Here is a 19,561-nt window from a genome sequence, read left to right on the forward strand (position 1 = left end):
GACAGAGAGAGACAGACCTGCTTCACCACCTGTGAAGCGACTCCCCTGCAGGTGGGGAGCCGGGCCGGGGGCTCGAACAGGGATCCTTACACCGGTCCTCGTGCTTTGTGCCACGTGCTTAACCTGCTGCGCAACCGCCCAACTCCCTAATTTACTTATTATTGAATGGAGACAGGGAAATTGAGAAGGGAGGAAGAGCTAGAGAGGGATAGAGACAGACATCTGCAGCCCTGCTTCACAGCTGGTGAAACTTCACCCCCACCACCCCTGCAAGTGGGGACTCGGGGCTTGAACCGGAGTCCTTGAGCACTGTGATGTGTGTGCTTAACCAGATGTGCCTGCCCCCCTTTCTTTTTTTAAAAGAAATTAATCTATTTTATAAGAGATAATGAATGAGAAAGATCACAGCACTGCTCAGCTCTAGTATGCAGCCATGCCAGGGACTGAGCCTGGGGCCTCTGAACACCCACCCCATGCAAGCCCAGTGAGTGCTCTGACATGGCACTATCTCCCTGCCCCCCCCCCGCTTTGGGGTTATTGTGGGTTGGGCTGCTGAGCCACCTCCCAGCCCTCTCTGTTTAGTCCTGAACACTCCAGAGTAGGTGATGTGTGTGGGGGGGAACTTTGGGGGCCCCTGCACCCCTTCTCTGCCCTGTCAGGACTCTGCTTCAGGGACAGGGGGCCCCGTGAAGGGCTCAGTTGGCCAATCAGTACCCCCCACCCCCACCCCATCCCCACCCTGGGGGGCCCCCAAACTTCCACATCTCCAGTCTCCAGTTCCTCCTTGTCAGTCAGCTGGCTGGGCTGCCTGTCCTCACTTCCTGCTCCCGGAGGTCAGGAATCAGAGCTGCCCAGACCACTCAGGACGCGGACCCATGGTTCCCCACCACTGCTGGCAACGGGTGAGTGTCTTGGGGCACCTGGGGTGCCCTTTCCGTCCTCAGGCCGCACCTCCTCCCGGCCCCATTCATGAGCTTCCTGCTGGAAGCCAGGCAGACAAATAATCAATGCCTGGTCCTCTGCCCACACTTCCATTCAAACTTCTACCCGCAGCCTGGGGAGCTGGGGCGGGGGTGGGGGGGTGGGGGGTGGTGGTGAGCTGGCCTTTGGGGCTGGGGTCAGAGGTGAGGGCTGAGGTCACGCACCACCCTCTCCAACTCTCAGCCAGGATCGAAGCCCCCTCTCCCCCTCTGTGCTGCTCCCTTGGGGGAGGGGGCGGCTTTGGTAGAGGTTAGAGGCCTCCCTGCCAAGGTCAGAGGTCACTAGGAAGGGGGAGGGCAGCAGATGGAGCCCCTCTCCCGATCCAGCGGGAGGCCACCAGAGTTGGGGGTCGCAGAGGGCGGGAACCTGGGGACAGGGGAGGGCGAGAGGCAGGAGCTGGCCACCCCCCAATTTCTTCCCAAGAACCAGCAGACCGCGACCCCCCCCCCCCGACTGCACCCTGATCTAGGGTCCCCAGCCCCCTGTCCCAGCCTGGAAACCCCTAGTTCTCCGGGTGCCCACTGTTCCCCCCATCTCGGCCTGGGGGCACCAGTGTCCCCAACCCCGCGGGAAGGTCGCAGGTGGGGGACGTAGCGCGCCCCTCGGTGGTCCTGAGAGCCAGGCCCCGAATCCCCCCACCCCCTCCACTCGCGACAGCCTCCCATTGTCCCCGGCGCGAAGGGTCCCCGGGGCCCCCCACTCAGGCCAGCACCCGAGGGAGCCCATAGGACTCCTTGCGGGCTGGAAGGGGGATCTGCGAGGCGGGGCGGCGGTGCAGTGGCCCCCAAGTCCGGGCGGTGCAGCTGGTCGCCGGCTCCCAGAGCGCGCAGGCGGGGACAGGGCCTGGGGCGGGGCTTCTCGGCGATCGGCGCTCTGGGGGCGGGGCCTCGGTGGGGGCGTGGTCTCCGGTGGGCGGGGCGGCGGGGAGCGCAGGCGCCCGGGGAGGCGGAGCGGCCGGGCCATGAGCCGCCGGGCCCCCCGAGCCGGGCCGCGGTCGGGGCAGCTCCTCGCCGGCGCCCCGGCGCCCCCGGCTCCACCGGACGCCGCCGCGCGCATGTAGGTACGGCCGCCCCCTCCCCGCCCCCCTGCGCCCCGGGGCTGCGTGCGCGCACGGGGACCCCGGGAGCGCGCTCCGGCCGCGCGCCGCGTCTTTGTGTGCGCGGGTGGGTGGGAGGCGCGCGGCCCCGGGGTGCGCCCCCCGCGAGGGACCTCGCCGCCCCTGAGCTGCTGCGCCTCCGAGGCCCCCCATCCCGGGCCCAGGGCGTCAGGGGCCCGGAGGAGGCGTCTCCGGCAAGGGGAGGGGCTCGGGGCGCGCCCTGGGCTGCGGGGGCGCGGGAGGGAGGGTCCGCCCGGAACACGGTGCGCGGAGGATGGGTTTCGGGGGGAACCCCGGGCTCGGAGCGCAGCGCCCAGGCAGGCTCGCCCTCCGCTCGCCCCGGATCCCCTTTCTGCGCTCCCGGGTTCCCGACCCACCCACCCCGGGGCCTCCGACAAGGGGGTGCGGAGACCCTCCCCCCCAGAGGCCGGCGCCTTTAAGAAGGGGCGGGCTCGACCCTCCATTCAGCCTTGGGCCATTGATGGAGCTGCGGGCGGCCGGGGCTTGGGGCGGAGAGGAGGGCACACCCGGCCCCCCACCCTCCACCCAGGAGCAGTCTACGGAGAGGGCCGCCCGGGGGAGCCACGCTGGGGGGGGCGCGGGTGCCGAGGTTACCCGAAGCGAGCAAGGCAGAGCTTCGGAGGGCACATCACCGAATGGGGGGGTCAATGCACCCCTCCTCTGATCTACGCGGTCAGACGGGGTGCCGCCTACCTGGCTCCGGGGAGACCCTGCGAGTTTTCTCCACCACACGGTCGGTAAGCAGCGCGCGGCGAGCAGCCCCAGGGAGGGGGCAGAGAAGGGGGCGTCCAGGCCAGTCTGTGATCTTTTTTTTTTTTTGAAGGGGAGAGGCTTTGTGGCCTGAAACACCCCGCGCTGCACCCCCTCTTTGAATGAACCTTTTCCCTTTTGGCTTCCCTGCCCCAGCCGGTCCATCAATGGGGAGGGGGTTGGTTCCAGGCCTGGAAGAACTTGGGGCGGGGGCTGGCTCATCGCAGCCTTAGCTAAGTGGTTACAGCTGGGCTGGGCTGCACCCCACCCCAAACCCCCCCCCACTTTTGGGGGCTCCTGGGCACACCCTCCCCCAGCACGCACCCCTGGGTGGGTTCCCTCGGGGGCAGTGTGGGAACCAGCAAAGCCCCAGTTTCGGACTGACTCAACCAGGCGCAGCCCTACAGGGCAGCTGGTGGGTTTTGCACCTAATGTTAGCTCCTCCCCCCTTTGTCCTCATCCCCCCTGGGGGGCTCCAAGCCAGCCCCCCAGCTCCAGTGGCTGAGACCTGCTAGCAGGGAACTAGGGGTGGTGCCCAGGCAGCCTGGGAGCCCCTTGCTCTGTGCTCTGTGCTGTGGGGGGGGGGGGGGACTGCCAGGGGTCCAGGGTGGTTTCTCTTCCCCTCACCTGGCTGCATCTGTTTTGGTAGTTGTGTTTGGTCCCTGGGGAGGTGGGTGGTGCGCAGGGAGGTAGGTTTTAGGCTCCTTTTCCAGATGCTTCTGCCCCTGGGGGGTACACAGCACCCAACGAGGGCTCATCACAGTCTAGCAGTTGTACAGAGTGAGTGAGGGAGTACCGGAGGCTTGTCACACATTGGTGTGCTACTGTTAGGGCTATGGAGGGGACCTTGCAGGCGTCAGGAGCAGGAACAGAGGGAGAGACAGGTTGTCACCTCAGTGCAGCTAGAGCCAACCCAGCCTGCTCTCCACCTCCAGAGCCTCCTGGGAACTGTCCAGCCCTCAGCGGTCCTGAAGGAGGATGGGCTTCCCTGATGAGTCCCCCAAATTCTGGGGTCCTGTCCTGGGCTCTACTTTCTCTTCTGCTTTTTTTTTTGGGGGGGGGAGGTGTATCCCAGGGAAAAGCACAAGAGCTTCCTCTGGTGTCATGGCACCTTTCATGTGGTGTCAGGGCTCAAGCCAGATGCCCTGCATGGGGAGCTCCCTCTGCAGCCCTCCTGCTTCTCAGGTGCCCCTTCTTGGGCAGCCCTTTTCCTGAGGCAGGGTCTGGGGACCCCCACTGTGCCCTTGGATTGAGAGTACCAAGGGAAAGCACCCTATAGACAGAGGGTCCCTGACAGGGGGGACCCCTGTCCAGATCAGTAACCTTGGTGAGTCCCTCCCTGCCCAACACCCCGTTTCTGTGCTATAGGGGAGCTCCTCTTCCTGGCAGGGAACCCCAGGAGGGTCCTGAGCAGACCCGATTGGGTGTGGGTGTGGGGTAGGTACTGAGGGGCAGGGTGGAGCCCCCATCTGTGGTTCAGGCCCCTCCGTCAGGTGACCCAGAGGTACCTTAGAGCTGAGTGTCTGTGCAGTCCAGAACCAGCTGGGCCAAGGTGGGGGCTGCTCTTGGGTTTGGGGGACAGGAAGGGGCCTCAGTGGGGAAAAGGGGCTGGTGTGTAGGGCACCCAAGGCAGCCACACAGGGTGCTCGGTGAGTCCCCGGGGTGCAGGGTGGGTCCCAACCTGTTAGTGGACGCCAAGCACAGCTGTGTTTGAAGCAGCCTGGCCCCACTATCCAAAGCTGCCTGGGTGGGGGACAGCCAGACCCCACCCCCTTTTCCACCATCAGCACTATTTTTACCTATGAAAGTCCCCCCATCCCCTGCACAGGGGGAGCTGGGGGGTTCCCTGACTTCCCAGGACCAACCATGCAGGAACAAAAGCCATTTTTCCAGACCACCCAGCTGAGCCCCGCCCCCAGAATCCCCCAGGGTGATGGGGGTCTGCTACTGGGGCTTAGGGCAAGGGGTCCAGTGGTCTCTGGACCCACTTGTCAGAGAAAGCTATGGAGGTGGCAGACCACCTGGGGTGACGAGGTGGGCGGCTGAGGGCCTCTGCTGTTGGAGATGGGGCTCCTGCCCACTGATGCAGGAGGAACCTGGAGAGCGAGTGGGCACCCTTTAGCGTTCATCTCCTGCTCTGCCCTGCTTCCTCTTTCTTTACCCGGCTAAATCCTATTTGTCCTTCATTAATTTAATCAGGGGCCACTGCCGCCAGGAAGTCTTCCGGGGGTTCACCTGGGGCAGGGGCAGCTAAATAGAGAAAAGGGAAAGCTGGAGCATGAGGAGCAGACACAGGCAGGAACTCGGGAGCCCCTGTATGACACCTTGCTGGACAGATCCCAGAGGAAGAGTCTGAGGGAGGGGGTGTCAGAGCTCAGGGGAGACATTCAGGGAAGCTGCAGAGATCAGGGAAGGCTTCCTGGAGGTGGTGGCTTTTGGTGAATCACCACGGTCACTGGAAGAAAGAGGAAGAGCAGGACCAGGAAAAGGCCCACCTGGGCCCCACCCAGGGGCACCTCAGCCTCTGACCCCTGCCCCCACAGTGACCTGGGAAGTCAGTTGTCACCTCTGGGGAGCCCCTCTGTCCTCCTGGGGCCCTGCTAGTGTGGAGAGCAGCTTGCGAGCTCAGCAGGGGCCTCAGTTCCTCCCTGGGGCTGCTGGCTGCCACCCAGAGGCCTGAGCACACACACACACCCCTCAGTGGTTAATTACAGAATCCCCCAGACGGGTCTGAGGAGGGCATGAGGACAGGAAGTGGGGCGGGAGCCAGTGACACAAGTATCTTTCTGTTTACTTGATTGCATTGTATTTATTTATTATTGGGTAGAGACAGAGAGAGGTTGAGAGGGGAGGGGAAGACAGAGGGAGAGACAGAGAGAGAGACTGAGATCCAGAGACCTGACCGAAGGCAGAGCTGGAGGACTTTGGGGTTTTGCCTCTGATTGGGATTGTGGGAGGGGGGGCATTGCCAGGGCCTGGCTTCATGTTTAATGCTGAGTCTGGGAGCTGCACAGACTATGGGGGCGGGGGTCAGGGTCTTGCGGCAGGGGGTAATGAAGGGGCTATCAAATGACTGCCCCCCCAATAAGGGGTTATGTGGGCCCTGAGGCAGCAAATTGGGCTAGGCCTGGGGAGGAGGGGTCCCCCATTTCCTGGTCTGGGGGAAGGGGCAAAGTCTGACCACTTGGGCTCTTTTTTTTTTTTTTTTTTTTTTTGCCTCCAGGGTTATAGCTGGGGCTTGGTATTTGCACTAGGAATCCACTGTTCCTTGAGGCTATTTTTTTCTCCTTTTGTTGCCCTTGTTTATTATTATTGCTGTCGTTGGTTTTGGTTAGGACAGAGATAGATGGAGAGAGGAGGGGAAGACAGACGGGGAGAGAAAGACGGACACCTGCAGCCCCTGTGGGGCTCCTCTTTTCAAGGGCCCTGTCACCTGACCTCCTTTGCAAGCTCCAGGGGTGGCCTCATGGCCCCCCAAGACTGCTTGTTGGAAGTGAATGGATATGGGGGGGGCTTCCTGGTCTTCATGGGGTGCTGCAGGGTGCCGGCGGCTTGCTGTCCCCCTGAAACACGTGGAGAAGGGTGGGGGGCTAGCAGGGAGGGGTGGAGGGAAGCTAGGGGTGCCCTGGCACTGGGTTCGAGGCCCACTGACGTTGTTTCGCCCGCAGCCGCCGGGGGCTGCGATGGGCCGGGCGCCATGAGTGGTGTCCCCGCAGCCGCCCCCGGCCCCGACTGGCACCACTTCTGCGAGCTGCAGGCCCGGGCAGCCGCCGCCGACTTCGCGCCCCGATTCTGCCGCTTCCTGCGTGACCACCCAGCGCTCGACACCCCGGACGCGGGCGCCGCCTTCTCCAGACACTTCGCCGCCAGTTTCCTGGAGGCCTTTGCGGAGGAGGTGCGCCGCGTGCTGGCAGGCGGCGACATGGAGCCCCTGGCCCCGGCACCCACTGTGGGGCCCCGCGGACACTCGCGCAGCTCCGAGGACCTGTCGGCCCGCGCGCGCGTCCGCAAGGGCTTCTCGCTGCGCAACCTGAGCCTGTGCGTGGCGGGCGGCGTCCGCGACCTGTGGCCCCGCCGCGGCGGCCCCGAGGGCCCGGCCGAGCCCGCCAGAGAGCGCTGGCCCCGCCGCCTGCGCCTGCCCCGCGCCACCTCCTCCAGGGAGCCACCCGATGTGCAGCGCGAAGGGGCGCTGCGCTTCATGGTGGCGGACGACGCGGGTGCCAGCGCGGGCCAGTGGCACAAGTGTCGCCTGCTGCTGCGCCGCGTGACCGGGGAGCGCTTCCGCCTCGAATTCTTCGTGCCTCCCAAGGTGAGTCCCCGACACTCGGGGGGGGGCACCTGCCATGCGGGACGGAGGGCGTCCAGGGCTCCAGGGCAGGGCGCCCATGGGTGCACATCTCCCAACTGGGGAGACAGATCTTCTAGACCAGCCACTTTAATCTGTTCCTTTTTAAATAATTTTTATTTGATATGACAGAGAAATAGAAGATAGAGAGACTACTTCAGTGCTTATGGAAGCTTCCTTCACCCTGTAGGTGGGGGCCTGGGCTTGAACCCTGGCCCGTGTGCGCTGTACCGGGTACACCACCACCGGCCCATGTCTTTTTCTCTTTTTTCTCTTTCCCTCTTTTTTTTTTTTTTTTTTTTTGCCTCCAGGGTTATTGCTGGGGCTCCAGTGCCTGCACCATGAATCCACTGCTCCTGGAGGCCATTTCTTTTCCCTTTTGTTGCGCTTGTTTATCGTTATGCTTATTATTGTTGTTCTTATTACTGTCGTCGTTGTTGGATAGGACAGGGAGAAATGGAGAGAGGAGGGGAAGACAGAGAGGGGGAGAGAAAGACAGACACCTGCAGACCTGCTTCACCGCCTGTGAAGTGACTCCCCTGCAGGTGGGGAGCCGGGGGCTTGAACAGGGATCCTTACGCAGGTCCTTGCGCTTTGCGCCACCTGCCCTTAAACTGCTGCGCTACCACCCGACACCCCCCCATCTTTTTCTTAAAGAGACAGAGGGAAAGAGAGAGGCCTGCAGGTGAGGAACTGGGCTCGAACCCGGGTCCTTGTGCACTGTAACATGTGCGCTCAACCAGGTGCACTACCACCCGGCCGTCCTTTTTTTTATTACTATTATTATTTTCATTTTATTTACTTTTGATAAGGAACAGAGGCATTGAGAGGGAAATAGAACTGGAGACACCTGCAGTCCTGCCTCACCACTTGCGAAGCTTTCCCCCAGCAGGTAGGGACCCAGGGCTTGAACCTGGGTCCTTGTGCACTGTGATGGGTGTGCTCAAATAGGTGTGCCACCTCCTGGCTCCATTCTCCTCATCCCTCATTTATCTTTCGGGGCCAGGAGCTGGCGAACCTGACAGAGCACCCACTGTCACAGGCACGGGGACCCTGGTTCAAGCCCCAAGCCCCACAGGGAGCAGCTGCATGGGGGAAGCTTCATCGACAGTGGGCCTCTGCACTCTGGAGTCTTGTCTCCTCTCTCTGTCTCTCTCCCTCTCTGCCCTGAAGCCTTTGTCTAAGATTAAAAGGCCGAGCAGCAGCGGGGCTGAGTGGTAGCGGGGCTGAGTAGTGGTGCACCTGGTCAAGGACACATGCTACAAGCCTCAAGGACCCGGGTTCAAGCTCCCGGTCCCCTCTTGCCAGGGGCGGGGGGGGGATTTGCTTCACAAGGTGTCTCTCCCCCTCTCTGTCTTCCCCTCTTCTCTCCATTTCTCTCTGTCCTACCCAACAACAGCAATAACTAATAATAATAACAACAACAAGGTCAACAAAAGGGGAAAAAATGGCCTTCAGAAGCAGTGGATTTGTAGTGCAGGCACCGAGCCCAAGCAATAACCTTGGAGGCAAAAATAATAATAATAAAAAAAAAAGAGCAGCAGAAGAGCTCACTTGTACGGTGCTCTTGTACAGTTCAAACCTGGCCCTCACCACACTGAAGGGAGATTTAGTGCTGTGGTGTCTGTCTGTCTGTCTCTCTCTCTCTCTCTCTGCCTCTCTGTTTCTATCTAAAAACACAAAGTGAGCTGGGAGTGGTGGATTCCCATTGGTACATGGAGGCACCAAAAAAAAAAACATTTTTTTTTTTTCATTTATTACCAGAGAGAGAGTATTTTTACAGGAAACACTCAGGAGAAGCCAGAGCCCAAGAACCCCAGGCATGCGGGGCAAGTGCTGTCTCTGCTGAGCTGTCTCCCCTGGAAGGCCCCTCCTCACCTAATCAGGGTCCCTTGGGTGCAGGCCTGAGGTGAGGGATGGAGGACGGGATCCCCTCAGCTCCCACCCTGCCTGTCCTGGTCCAGTCTGAGGACCTGTCCCCTCCCTGCTTCTTGGGGTTCAGCTTGAGTGCACTAGGCCCACTTTAGGTCTCCCCTGGGGTGGCACCCCGCTTGTCCAGAAAATGGGGGAGACTGATGAGAGTATCTGCTTGCTGGGGAGCCCAGTGGACACGCCCAGGACCCCGCATGGTGCCCTCAGGTCAGAGAGGGTGTGCTCTCCCAAGGCAGGTGGCTCCCCAGAACACACTCCCCTCAGAGCTTTCGCCCCAAGACCCCCGGATTCCCCAGACCGTTTTGCCTCCCCCCAGAGCAGGGCCCCCCCGAGGCCCTGAGGGCCTGGGTGTCAGGGTCACACAGGGGGCTGGTGGGACCTCGGTCAGAGTGGCAGTGGCAGCTGGGTCTGGAAATAGCCAGTGGCAGCAGCTGGCCACTCTAACACCCCGCTCGGTCCCCCTGCTTGGACCCCACACACAAGTCTAGTGAACCCCAGCTGCCTTATTCCATTTGAGGGGGCTCCTGGGTCCTGAACCCTCTTGTCCCTGGGGCCCAGCTGCATGCTGGGAGCAGCAGAGTCTGGGGGCCCACAGGCTTAGGGGGATGCTCTCCAGCTTCCCTCTCCCACAGCCGCATGAGTCAGGCCCCTCAGCTGGTAGGAAAGGTCTCCAGACCCCACGTCCCCTCTCAGCCACGTGCCAGGCCAGCCAGGGACCTAGGCACGTGACACTGGTCCTAGAGGAGGGGTCCACACCAGGAGGCTTTGTCTCTGTTCTGTCCCCCACGGTGTCCTCGGTCTCAGCCCCAGCCCTGAGGAAGTCGTCCCCTCTTCCAACACCGGTGTCCTGCCCTTCCTCCTCAGAAAGTCCCGTCCCGAGCCCAGGCGGCCTTGCTGGGAAGCTCTGTCTCCAGCCGGCCCGGGTCCTGGGCCACGGCCAGGGCTGCCAGCACGCACAGGAAGCTGCCCTGGCTGAACCTGACACTGTCGCAGCCTTGGGTGGGTGTGTGTGTGTGTGATGCACTGGGCTCTCAGACAGCGGATCCTGAGTTCAATCCCCGGCATCACTTGTGCCAGAGTGGCATTCTGGGATGCTTTCTTGTTCTCTCTCTCTCTCTCTTTTTTTCTTTGCCTCCAGGGTTATCACTGGGGTTCAGTGCCTACACTATGAATCCACTGCTCCTGTGGCCATTTATTTATTCATTTTTGATAGGACAGAGAGAAATGGAGAGAGAGAGAAAGACACCTGCAGACCTGCTTCACTGCTTGTGAAGCGATCCCCTGCAGGTGGGGAGCTGGGGGCTCAAACTGGGATCCTTGCACTTTGTACTATGTGCACTTAACCACCCACTCCCACCCCTCTCTCAGCCCTTTGTAATGGAAAGAGGGAGGGAGAAAGAGAGAACTAAAGCTTCCCTCTGGCACAAGTGATGTCAGGATTCGAACTCGGGACCTAGTGTGGGCAGATCCAGTGCCCTACCTGCTGTGCCACCTCCTCCCTCTCACTCACTCTTTCTTTCTTTCTCCTTTAATTTTTTTATTAAAGAGTTTTTAATATTTATTTATTCCCTTTTGTTGCCCTTGTTTTATTGTTGTAGTTATTATTGTTGTTACTGATGTTGTTGTTGGATAGGACAGAGAGAAATGGAGAGAGGAGGGAAGACGGGGAGAGAAAGACAGACACCTGCAGACCTGCTTCACTGCTTGTGAAGCGACTCTCCTGCAGGTGCGGAGCCAGAGGCTTGAACTGGGATCCTAATGCCCATCCTTGCACTGCGCACTATGTGTGCTTAACCCACTGTGCTACCGCCCGACTCCCTATTTCTTTCTCCTTTTCATTTTTCCGTGGCAAGGAGAACCCTTGCTCTCCTGTTGAGCCGGCTCGCAGCGGCCAACATGCCTTCTTTCTTGGGAAAGATTCCTTCACTATCATGAGTAAGAGCAATAGACAGCCAGACCAGAGCACCAGCCCTGGCACATGGCCGGGCCGGGGATTGAATCTGGGGCCTCAGTCCTGCAGGTCCTGTGCCCTGTTGCTGAGCTGTCTCCTCAGCCCTGCAGTCTCTCTCTCACCAGGATTATTGCCGGGGTCTGGTGCCTGCTCAGTGAAGCCACTATTTCCCTTGGCCTCTTTTCACTCATTTACTTTTACTTGGCAGGACAGAGAGAGATTGAGAGGGAAGGGGGAGACAGGGAGGGAGAGAGAAAGAGGCATCAGCCCTGCTTCACTGCTCTTGAAGCTTCCCCACCTGCAGGAACCCGCGTCCTTGTGTATGGTAACGTGTGCACTGTGTTACCAGAAGACATCAGGCCAGCCTGGCCCCCACTTGGGCCAAGGTCAGATGTAGGGGGGGGAGAGCAGTGGTCAGAGCAGGCTCGGTGTTCTCCCTGAGGGTGCCGAGGGAAGGGTCCCACAACCCCGTGACACCCACCCTGTGCCCGCAGGCCTCGCGGCCCAAGGTCAGCATCCCACTTGCAGCCATTGTGGAAGTCCGCACCACTATGCCACTTGAAATGCCTGAAAAGGACAACACCTTTGTGCTCAAGGTTGGTCCCGCGGTGGGGAAGGGGGGTGTCCCTCTCAAACCCAGGCCTGGGCTCCAGGGCCTGGTAACCTGCCACCCTGCCACCTGGGGCTGGGGTCAATGCCCCGAGAGTTTCACTTCCTGCCCCGCCTTCCTTGCCCGCTGGAGCCAGCTCCAGGGTTTATGCAAATCAGCTGCCCTGCCCCCTCAGCAGGAGTGTGGGAACCAGGCTCCAGCCAGGCCACAGAGCCCCCCCCAACCCCCAGTGTTCCCAGGCCCCAGTCACCGTCCCTGCCATGGCCTGGCCTCCCTCTGCCAGGATGAAGCCAGGCAGGGAGACCAGCCCTCCAAGCTGAACCCTGCCTCCAGAGTCTGCTTCTCCTGCCTGGGGCTGCACCTCAGTCTCCCCACCACACACCCCAGGAGTGACTCTGACCAGGCCTTCTGGTCAGTGGGCTTCTTCAGTCTCCTCTCCCCTCTTTGGGGGCTGTGTGCACCCCACAACCTGCCAAGTTGTGAAGCCCCCTTCTCCCCGTCTCTGGGTGCACCGGGACCCCACCCTGCCCTGCCAGCAGGAGGTGGCATCTCAGGGACCTCAAGTGGGAGGCAGAGGGAGACTGGCCCCCAGAGGTGGGCCCCACCCACCCCGGATCCAGGGTTGCTGCCTGCCTTCAGGGCCCGTGCAAGGGGGCAGAGGGTGCTGACCGAGGTCCCCCCAGGTGGAGAACGGGGCGGAATACATTCTGGAGACCATCGACTCTCTGCAGAAGCACTCCTGGGTGGCCGACATCCAGGGCTGTGTGGACCCCGGGTAAGTACCCAGGTGGTCGGGGCAGAGTGGGGGACAGGGCAGGACCAGCAGGACGACTTCAGAGGGGAGTCAGGGAAGCCAGCCAGCCAGGGGCACTGGGGAGCCATGGCAGGTTGTAAGCAGAGGGCAGCTACCAAGAAACGCAAGGAGGGGAGACAGAGGCCTGGGTCTGCTAATGGGTGAGCTGCAGGGGAGGGGCCGCCACTGTCTAATTAACAGCCTCCTTGCATGGGCCAATTAAGTTCCTGTAGCCACTCAGGTCCTCAGAGTGGTGAGAGCCCTCCCTCTGCAGCCTCCGGCCATCTGCTGCACCAGCACCTGGTCTGTTTATTTATTTGTTTGTTTATTTATTTATTTTAACCAGAGCAGTCATCATCTCTGGTTTATGGTAGTGCTGGCGATTGAACCTGGGACTTTGGAGCCTGAGGCATGAGTCTCTTTGCATAACCATTATGCTACACACACACACTCTCTCACTCTCTCTCTCTCTCTCTCTCTCTCTCCTGTTTATTTTCCTTCTTTTTTTTTTGTCATTGCCAGGGCTTCGTTTGCACCAGTCTGACTTTTTCCCAGGCAGAGAGAGAGAGAGAGAGAGAGAGAGAGAGAGAAGGAGGAGGAGGAGGAGGACAGCACAGCACCAAAGCTCCCTCCGGGATAGCGTGAGGGGCCGGCCTCGAACCCAGGCCACCCACACGGCCAAGTCCCGTGCTCCCACCAGTCAGCCAAACCCCCCTTAAGACTTGATTTCATCTATCTCGTGAGAACCCAGAGCACCACTCTCATGCTTGAGGCCCTGAGGGTTGAACCGGGGACCCCAGGCGTGCAAGCCCTGCATTCTGCCAGCTGAGCTGTCTTCCCAGACATTTTGGTTGTTTTCATTATTGAGAGAGAGAGAGAATGTTTAAAAATGTCAGGCAGCCCAGGACACATGTATGGGGGGGAGGGGGCACAGTGATGTCACATCTCTCTCTCTTGTTTTTTAGTGTGGGCTTCCGGTGGTGGCACACCTGGTAAAGTGCACACATCACATTGCATAGGACCCAGGTTCAAAACCCAGTCCCCTCCTGCAGGGGGGAGACTTCACAAGCTGTGAGGTCGTGTCTCTCAGTCTCTCTTCCTCTCTACCTTCCCCCTTCCCTCTCAATTTCTCTCTGTCTCTATCCAATAAATAAGTAGATTTAAACTTTAAAAAAAAAGAACTAATTTTTTGATTATTTTCATTTCTTTTTACCGGAGCACTACTCAGCTCTGGCTTGTGGTGCAGGGGATTGGTGCTGGAATTTTGGGGCCTCAGGCATGACCACTGCTCTGTCCCCCTACCCTTATCTCAAACTAAATGTTTGAAATGATTTATCCATGAGAGAGAGACAGGCAGTCTCACCTGCTTAAGTACAGATAGGACACAGGTTTGAGCCCCCAGCTCCCCACCTACAGGGGGAGACTTCAAGAGTGGTGAAGCAGGGCTGTGGGTGTCTGTGTCTCTCCTTCATTCTCTATTTATTTATTTTTTTATCTTTCTTTATTGGATAGAGACAGCCAGAAATTGAGGGGAAGGAGGAAGTAGAGAGAGAGACATCTGCAGTACTGCTTCACCACTCATGAAGCTTTCCCCCTGCAAGTGGGGACCGGTGGCTTGCTCCTGGGTACTTGGGTATTGTAACACATGCACTCAACCAGGTGTACCACCACCCAGCCCCTCTCTGTCCCTCTTTATCCCCCGTCCTCTTTCAACTTCTCTGTACTATCTAAAAAAAAAGTTGAGGGAGTTGGACGGTAGCGCCGCGGGTTAAGCGCAGGTGGCACAAAGCGCAAGGACCGGCGTAAGGATCCCGGTTCCAGCCCCCGGCTCCCCACCTGCAGGGGAGTCACTTCACAGGCAGTGAAGCAGGTCTGCAGGTGTCTGTCTTTCTCTCCACCCTCTCTGTCTTTCCCTCCTCTCTCCATTTCTCTGTCCTGTCCAACAACATCAATAACAAAAATAGTAACTACAACAGTAAAACAAGGGCAACAAAAGGGAATAAATAAATATTTTAAAAAATTTTTTTATTGAAAAAAGAAAAGCAAAAAAGGAAAAATGGCCGCCAGGAGCCGTAGATTCTCCGTTCGGACACCAAGCCCCGCCATAGCCCTGGGGGCACAGAGACAGACACACAGAAGCAGAGTCTCACTGGCACTTGCAGTGGTGGGGATCCCATCTCAGGGCCTCCCCCCTGAGAGTCCAGTGGTTTCTTCCTGTGCCCCCCTTCCCTGCTGCCCTCATTCATCAGTGAATCTCAGCTCCCCTGTAAAGACACTGGTCAGCACACCTGAGACCCCAGTCTGACCCCAGTGATGCCTGTGCCATATGTCTCTAGATGTCTCTCTGTCTCTGCGTGCTGCTGCAGGAGCCCATAGAGCCCCCACGTGCCAGGGAACAGGCTGAGCCGGGGCAGGGGCCACAGAGGCAGCAGCCTGCCCTCCTGAGTCCCTGCTTGGCTCCAGGAGCCGGCTGGAGGCCTGGGTTCGAGTCCTGCTTGGAACACCACGCACTTGTGTCACCCATAGGGACAGCGAGGATGAGGCAGAGCCCCCATGCGCCCAGGGCGGCTGCCTGACCAGCAGGGTGGCCTCCTGCAGCTGCGAGATCCTGACAGAAGGTGGGCAGACAGACGGATGGACAGGCCAGCCTGGGGGCAGGGCTGGGTGGACTGAATGACAGGCTGGGTGGGGCAGGGCGGAACTGGGTGGACAGATAGGCCGGCCTAGGGGTGGGGCTGGATGGACGGACAGACAGGCCGGCCTGGGGGATGGGGCTGGGTGGACAGACAGACCTGACTGGCGAGCCACTCACCTGCCACCCCTCCTGCAGCCGCTGATGGGCCCCGGCCCCCAGAACCCCCGGCCGCGGTGGTGACCGCGCCCCATGGCCGAGCCCGGGATGGCGTCGGGGAGACCCCAACCCATGTACCCCTGGAGACCTTCTTGGAGTCCCTGGACCCCCCGAACAGCGGTGACAGCAACGACCCAGGTGCTGGGGGGAGTGGGGAAAGGGGCCCCCCAAACCCTTCCTGGGTGGTTCCTGCACTGGGTCTGGACCCATGACCCACACACACACACTTGCTACATAGGAGATGCTGGGGAGAAGGGGCCCCCAGATCCTGAACAGGACACCTCCATTAGATGCTTGAGTCATTCTGTGCCAGCTCTGGGCCTCAGTTTGCCTCCATACTTAACTCAGGGGTCAGCCCCCCTCCCTTGCTCTAAACGGATCCAAACCACATCTTACTTCCAGAGCGGTGAAGCAGGGCTGCAGGTGTTTCTCTGTCTCACCCTCTCTATATCCCCTGCCCTCTCAATTTCTTTGTCTCTATCCAATAATAAATAAATAAAATGTTAAAAAATAAAGTAAACAAAAAACTTATTTAAAAAAAGGGGGGGAGCTGGGTGGTAGTGGAGTGGGTTAAGTGTAAGGATCCCGGTTCGGGCTCCCAGCTCACAAGCAGTGAAGCAGGTCTGCAGGTGTCTATCTTTCTCTCCCCCTCTCTCCATTTCTCTCTGTCCTATCCAACAACAATGACATCAATAACAGTAATGATAAAAACAACAAGGGCAACAAAATGGAAAAGATAGCCTCCAGGAGCAGTGGATTCATAGTGCAGGCACCAGGCCCCAGCGATAACCCTGAAGGCAAAAAAAAAAAAAAGGAAAAATAGCCTCCAGGAGCAGGGGGTTCATAGTGCCCACATCAAGCCTCCGTGATAACCCTCAAGGCAAAAAAAAGATTAAGGGGTGGAAGGTGGCACACCTGCCTAAGGACCCAGGTTCAAGCCCCTGCTCCCCACCTGCAGACGGGAAGCTTTCTGTACTGCAGGTGTGTGTGTGTCTGTCTCTATCTCCCCTCCTCTCTCAATTTCTCTGTCCTATCAAATAAAAGGTTAGAAAAGACTTACATATTAATGAGAAAGAGAGGGAGGGAGGGAGAGAAGGATAGGACAGGGGGCCAGATTGTGGCACACCTGGTTGAGCACACACATTATTGTGTGCAAGGACCCGGGTTCAAGCCCCGTCCCCACCTGTAGGGGGAAAGCTTCACAAATGGTGAAGAAGGGCTGCAGGTGTCTCTCTGTCTCTCTCCCTCTCTGTCTCCTCCCCTCTCAATTTTTCTCTGTCTCTATCCAATAATAAATATTTGGGGAGGGGCATGAACCAGGACCTCCCTTTGGCACACTCAATACCAGGAGTCTCACTCAGCGCTTCACCCCTGCAAGGCTGGTGCCCTGCCCGCTGTGCCACCTCTCGGCTGCTCAGCCCACAGACCCCACTTAACATCCCCTTCAGCTGCCCCTCACAGTGTCACCCCCACCCCCAGGTGAGGAGGAGCCGGAGCCCCCAGCGGAGGCACGGCTGGAGCTGACTGACTACCCCTGGTTCCACGGCACACTGTCCCGAGTGCGAGCCGCCCAGCTGGTGCTGGTGGGTGGCCCCCGCAGCCATGGGCTTTTCGTCATCCGCCAGAGCGAGACGAGGCCTGGGGAGTTCGTCCTCACCTTCAACTTCCAGGGCAAGGCCAAGGCAGGTGGAGTCGGGCACTGGCGGGTGGGTGGGGGGACTCCTTGGGGGAGGGGGGAAGCACTATGGAAAGCACTTGGCAGCTAGGGCCCCGGCACCCGCCTCCCAGCACCCCCACTTAGCCCTCCTGGGGCTAGCTTGTCCCCTCTGAACAGCACCCCCCCCTCCACCTTGGGTCAGCCCAGCCCTGCCTGGGCCATTGCTGGGAGACTGGAGACGGGGTTCCCGGTGCACCCCCCCAATTGTTTTTTTGGTTTTTTCTTTTGCCAGAGCACTGCTCAGCTCTGGCTTATAGAGGTCTGGGGGATTGAACCTGGGACTTGAGAGCCTCAGTCATAAAAGTCTCTTTGCATAACCATTATACTGTACCCCCACCCCCAGTTTCTGATGAGACAGCTTGGGCCCCCAAGGTCCCTCCCATGCCCACTCCAGCCAGAGAGCGTGGCTACAGGGCACAGAGGAAGGCCCCCAAATTCCTGCTGTCATACCTCCCCAAGGTCCCCCCCCACCTGGTTAGACCCCCGCGGGAACTCCCCAAGGTCCCCCCCTACCTGGTTAGACCCCCCGCGGGGAGTTGCCTTCTCAGATCCCCTAAGGGAGGAAGCAGGGGTGGGGACAGCAGGGGCCTGAGCACCCCAGGGAGAAGCCGTGCCTCCCACCCCAGGACAGCTGGGCCTCCAGCTCCCGCCCAGCCTAGGCCGCTTCTGCCCTCCCTGAGCTCTGGGGCAGTACGGGGACCCCCGGTCTCTTCCTCTGTGACTGTGCACAGGACAGGCCCTCCCAGAGGCCTGGCTTGGAGACAGATACGCCCCTAGTGGCGCCTGGGCTGCCCACTGAACGTCCCGCCATGTCCCCCCAGCACCTGCGGCTGTCGCTCAACGGCCAGGGCCGCTGCCACGTGCAGCACCTGTGGTTCCAGTCGGTGCTGGACATGCTGCGCCACTTCCACACGCACCCCATCCCCCTGGAGTCGGGGGGCACCGCCGACATCACCCTGCGCAGCTACGTGTGTGCCCCCGGCCCCCCACCCGGTAAGGTGTCCCCTGGCAGCCGGCGGGAGGGCTGCGGAAGGGGGGCAGGGTGCGCCCTAAAAAATGGAGCGAGAGCCAGGAGGGTGCTTGTCTCAAGGCCCAAGTTCAAATCCCAGCAGCACATGGGAGGTTCCGCTCCGGACCAGTGATGTCTCTCCCTTCCTCTGCTGGAATGAAAGTGCAGCCCTTGGGGAGTTTTTCCTGGGGGAGTGAGAAGTAGGAGGGGAAACTTGGCTAAAGCACCCCAGCATTCCCAGGGTGCAGGCGAGGTTCAACAGTTGAAGGAGGGCTGAGTGAGGGTGTGCAGGACAGCTAAATGGTGGGTGGGGGGGGTCCCCGCTTCCCAGTGACCCCGCCCCCTCCTCTGGGCGCCCCACAGACCCCGGCCCCCCACCCGGCGCCGCGCCCCCAGCCTGTTGGAGCGAGCTGGCCGGCCAGCACTACTTCTCCAGCCTGGCCGCCTGCCCACCCGCCTCGCCCTCGGACCCGGGCGGCGCCTCGTCCTCCTCCACCTCCACCTCCTCATCGTCGGCATCCTCGGCCCCCGGGCCCCCGCGCGCCCCCGACGGGCCCCTGGGTGCGCGCAGCCGCAGCAACAGCGCCCAGCGCCTCCTGGAGGTGGGGGGCCCTGAAGAGCCCCCCGAGACCAGGCCCGGGGAGGCCGCCAGGGGGCACACACGTGCGGTGGAGAACCAGTACTCCTTCTACTAAGAAGGGGTCCCACATCCCAGGATCCTCCCACCCTAGGGGTCCCCCAATGCCCAACACAGGGACCCTCATGCACGGGGATCCCCACACCCTGGGGCTCCCTCCAAACCGGAGGACCCTCATGCCCAGGGTTCCCACATCCCGGGGTCCTCCCCCAGCCTGGAGTCTCCCCCACCCCTGGGGGACCCCAGTGTCCACCCCAGGGACCCTCATGCTGGGGGCCCCCATACCCCAGGGTCTTCCCCCACCCCAGGGACCCTCATGCCCAGGGGTCGCCAAACCCGGGGTCTCTGCCACCCTGGGGGTCCCCACTCCCCGGCCCTGAGGCGCAGCCCCCCACCTGTCCATCCACCCCGCTCTGTGCTGGGCGGGAACGCAACGCTCTTCAGTGAAGACATAAATGTTATTAAAAGGGCCTGTTTTAGGGACTGCATCCTGCTGTTCTCTCTGCTGTTCTGGGAGGGGCAGGGGCAGAGTCCAGGCCCCACCCACCTCACCTGGGTGTCAGGGGACCCTCTCCCTCCAGTTCTGATGGCAAATGGAGTCCAGCTGGCCTCTGCCCAACAGCACCAAGGCCTCCGCCCCCTCGCCTCCTCCCGTGGGCCTCCCCCATGGCACCTGGCTGAGTCCGGTGCCGTTGGGACCACAGAGCTTAGGAGCTCTGCTGCCCGGTGAGCCATGGGGGGGGGGGGGGGGACAAGAAGAGGCTTGGGAACTGGCCTGGTGGGGTGGAAGGAGGACCAAAGCGAGGTTACCCAGGAACAGAGAGGGGGCCGTGGCCTCTGCAAGGGAGCTTGTTCGTGCTGAGCCAGA

The 19,561-nt window shown here is 60.4% G+C and overlaps 2 protein-coding genes across 7 annotated transcripts in view; both read left to right on the plus strand.

Annotated features, from left to right (window-relative positions):
- The window catches only part of CUX1 (cut like homeobox 1), a 389,471-nt gene that overhangs the window by 246,782 nt on the left and 123,128 nt on the right, over window positions 1–19,561 (plus strand). Inside the window, exon 24 of one of the 2 annotated variants that reach the window (XR_009545033.1) lies at window positions 14,219–14,327. The exons of the other annotated variant lie outside the window; for it this stretch is intronic. The gene's annotated coding sequence lies outside the window, so the exon portion shown is untranslated. Of the gene's footprint in view, window positions 1–14,218; window positions 14,328–19,561 lie in introns of those variants that run through there. 2 annotated transcript variants of the gene reach the window in all.
- Window positions 624–19,181, plus strand: SH2B2 (SH2B adaptor protein 2). Of its 5 annotated transcripts, none has more exons than XM_060173456.1 (9): window positions 624–902; window positions 6,517–7,157; window positions 11,571–11,672; window positions 12,370–12,461; window positions 15,006–15,097; window positions 15,310–15,468; window positions 16,810–17,012; window positions 17,779–18,040; window positions 18,420–19,181. In XM_060173456.1, the coding sequence occupies exons 2-9, from the start codon at window positions 6,546–6,548 to the stop codon at window positions 18,749–18,751; spliced, it is 1,854 nt and encodes a 617-aa protein (XP_060029439.1). In that variant the 5' UTR covers window positions 624–902; window positions 6,517–6,545; the 3' UTR covers window positions 18,752–19,181. The 5 variants fall into 5 exon arrangements, with proteins under 5 accessions (XP_060029439.1, XP_060029436.1, XP_060029435.1 ...); XM_060173453.1 differs by lacking the exon at window positions 624–902 and adding an exon at window positions 1,497–2,037; XM_060173452.1 differs by lacking the exon at window positions 624–902 and adding an exon at window positions 1,501–2,041.

This window comes from Erinaceus europaeus, chromosome 15 (assembly GCF_950295315.1).
Source record: "Erinaceus europaeus chromosome 15, mEriEur2.1, whole genome shotgun sequence".
Classification (NCBI taxonomy): domain Eukaryota; kingdom Metazoa; phylum Chordata; class Mammalia; order Eulipotyphla; family Erinaceidae; genus Erinaceus; species Erinaceus europaeus.

Coding starts and splice junctions, on each gene's coding strand:
- SH2B2 (XM_060173456.1), top strand. CDS start 6,546: ATGAGTGGTGTCCCCGCAGCCGCCCCCGGCCCCGACTGGCACCACTTC. Junction 12,462..15,005: donor CAGGGCTGTGTGGACCCCGG/GTAAGTACCCAG, acceptor TGTCACCCATAG/GGACAGCGAGGATGAGGCAG. Junction 15,469..16,809: donor CGGTGACAGCAACGACCCAG/GTGCTGGGGGGA, acceptor CCCCACCCCCAG/GTGAGGAGGAGCCGGAGCCC.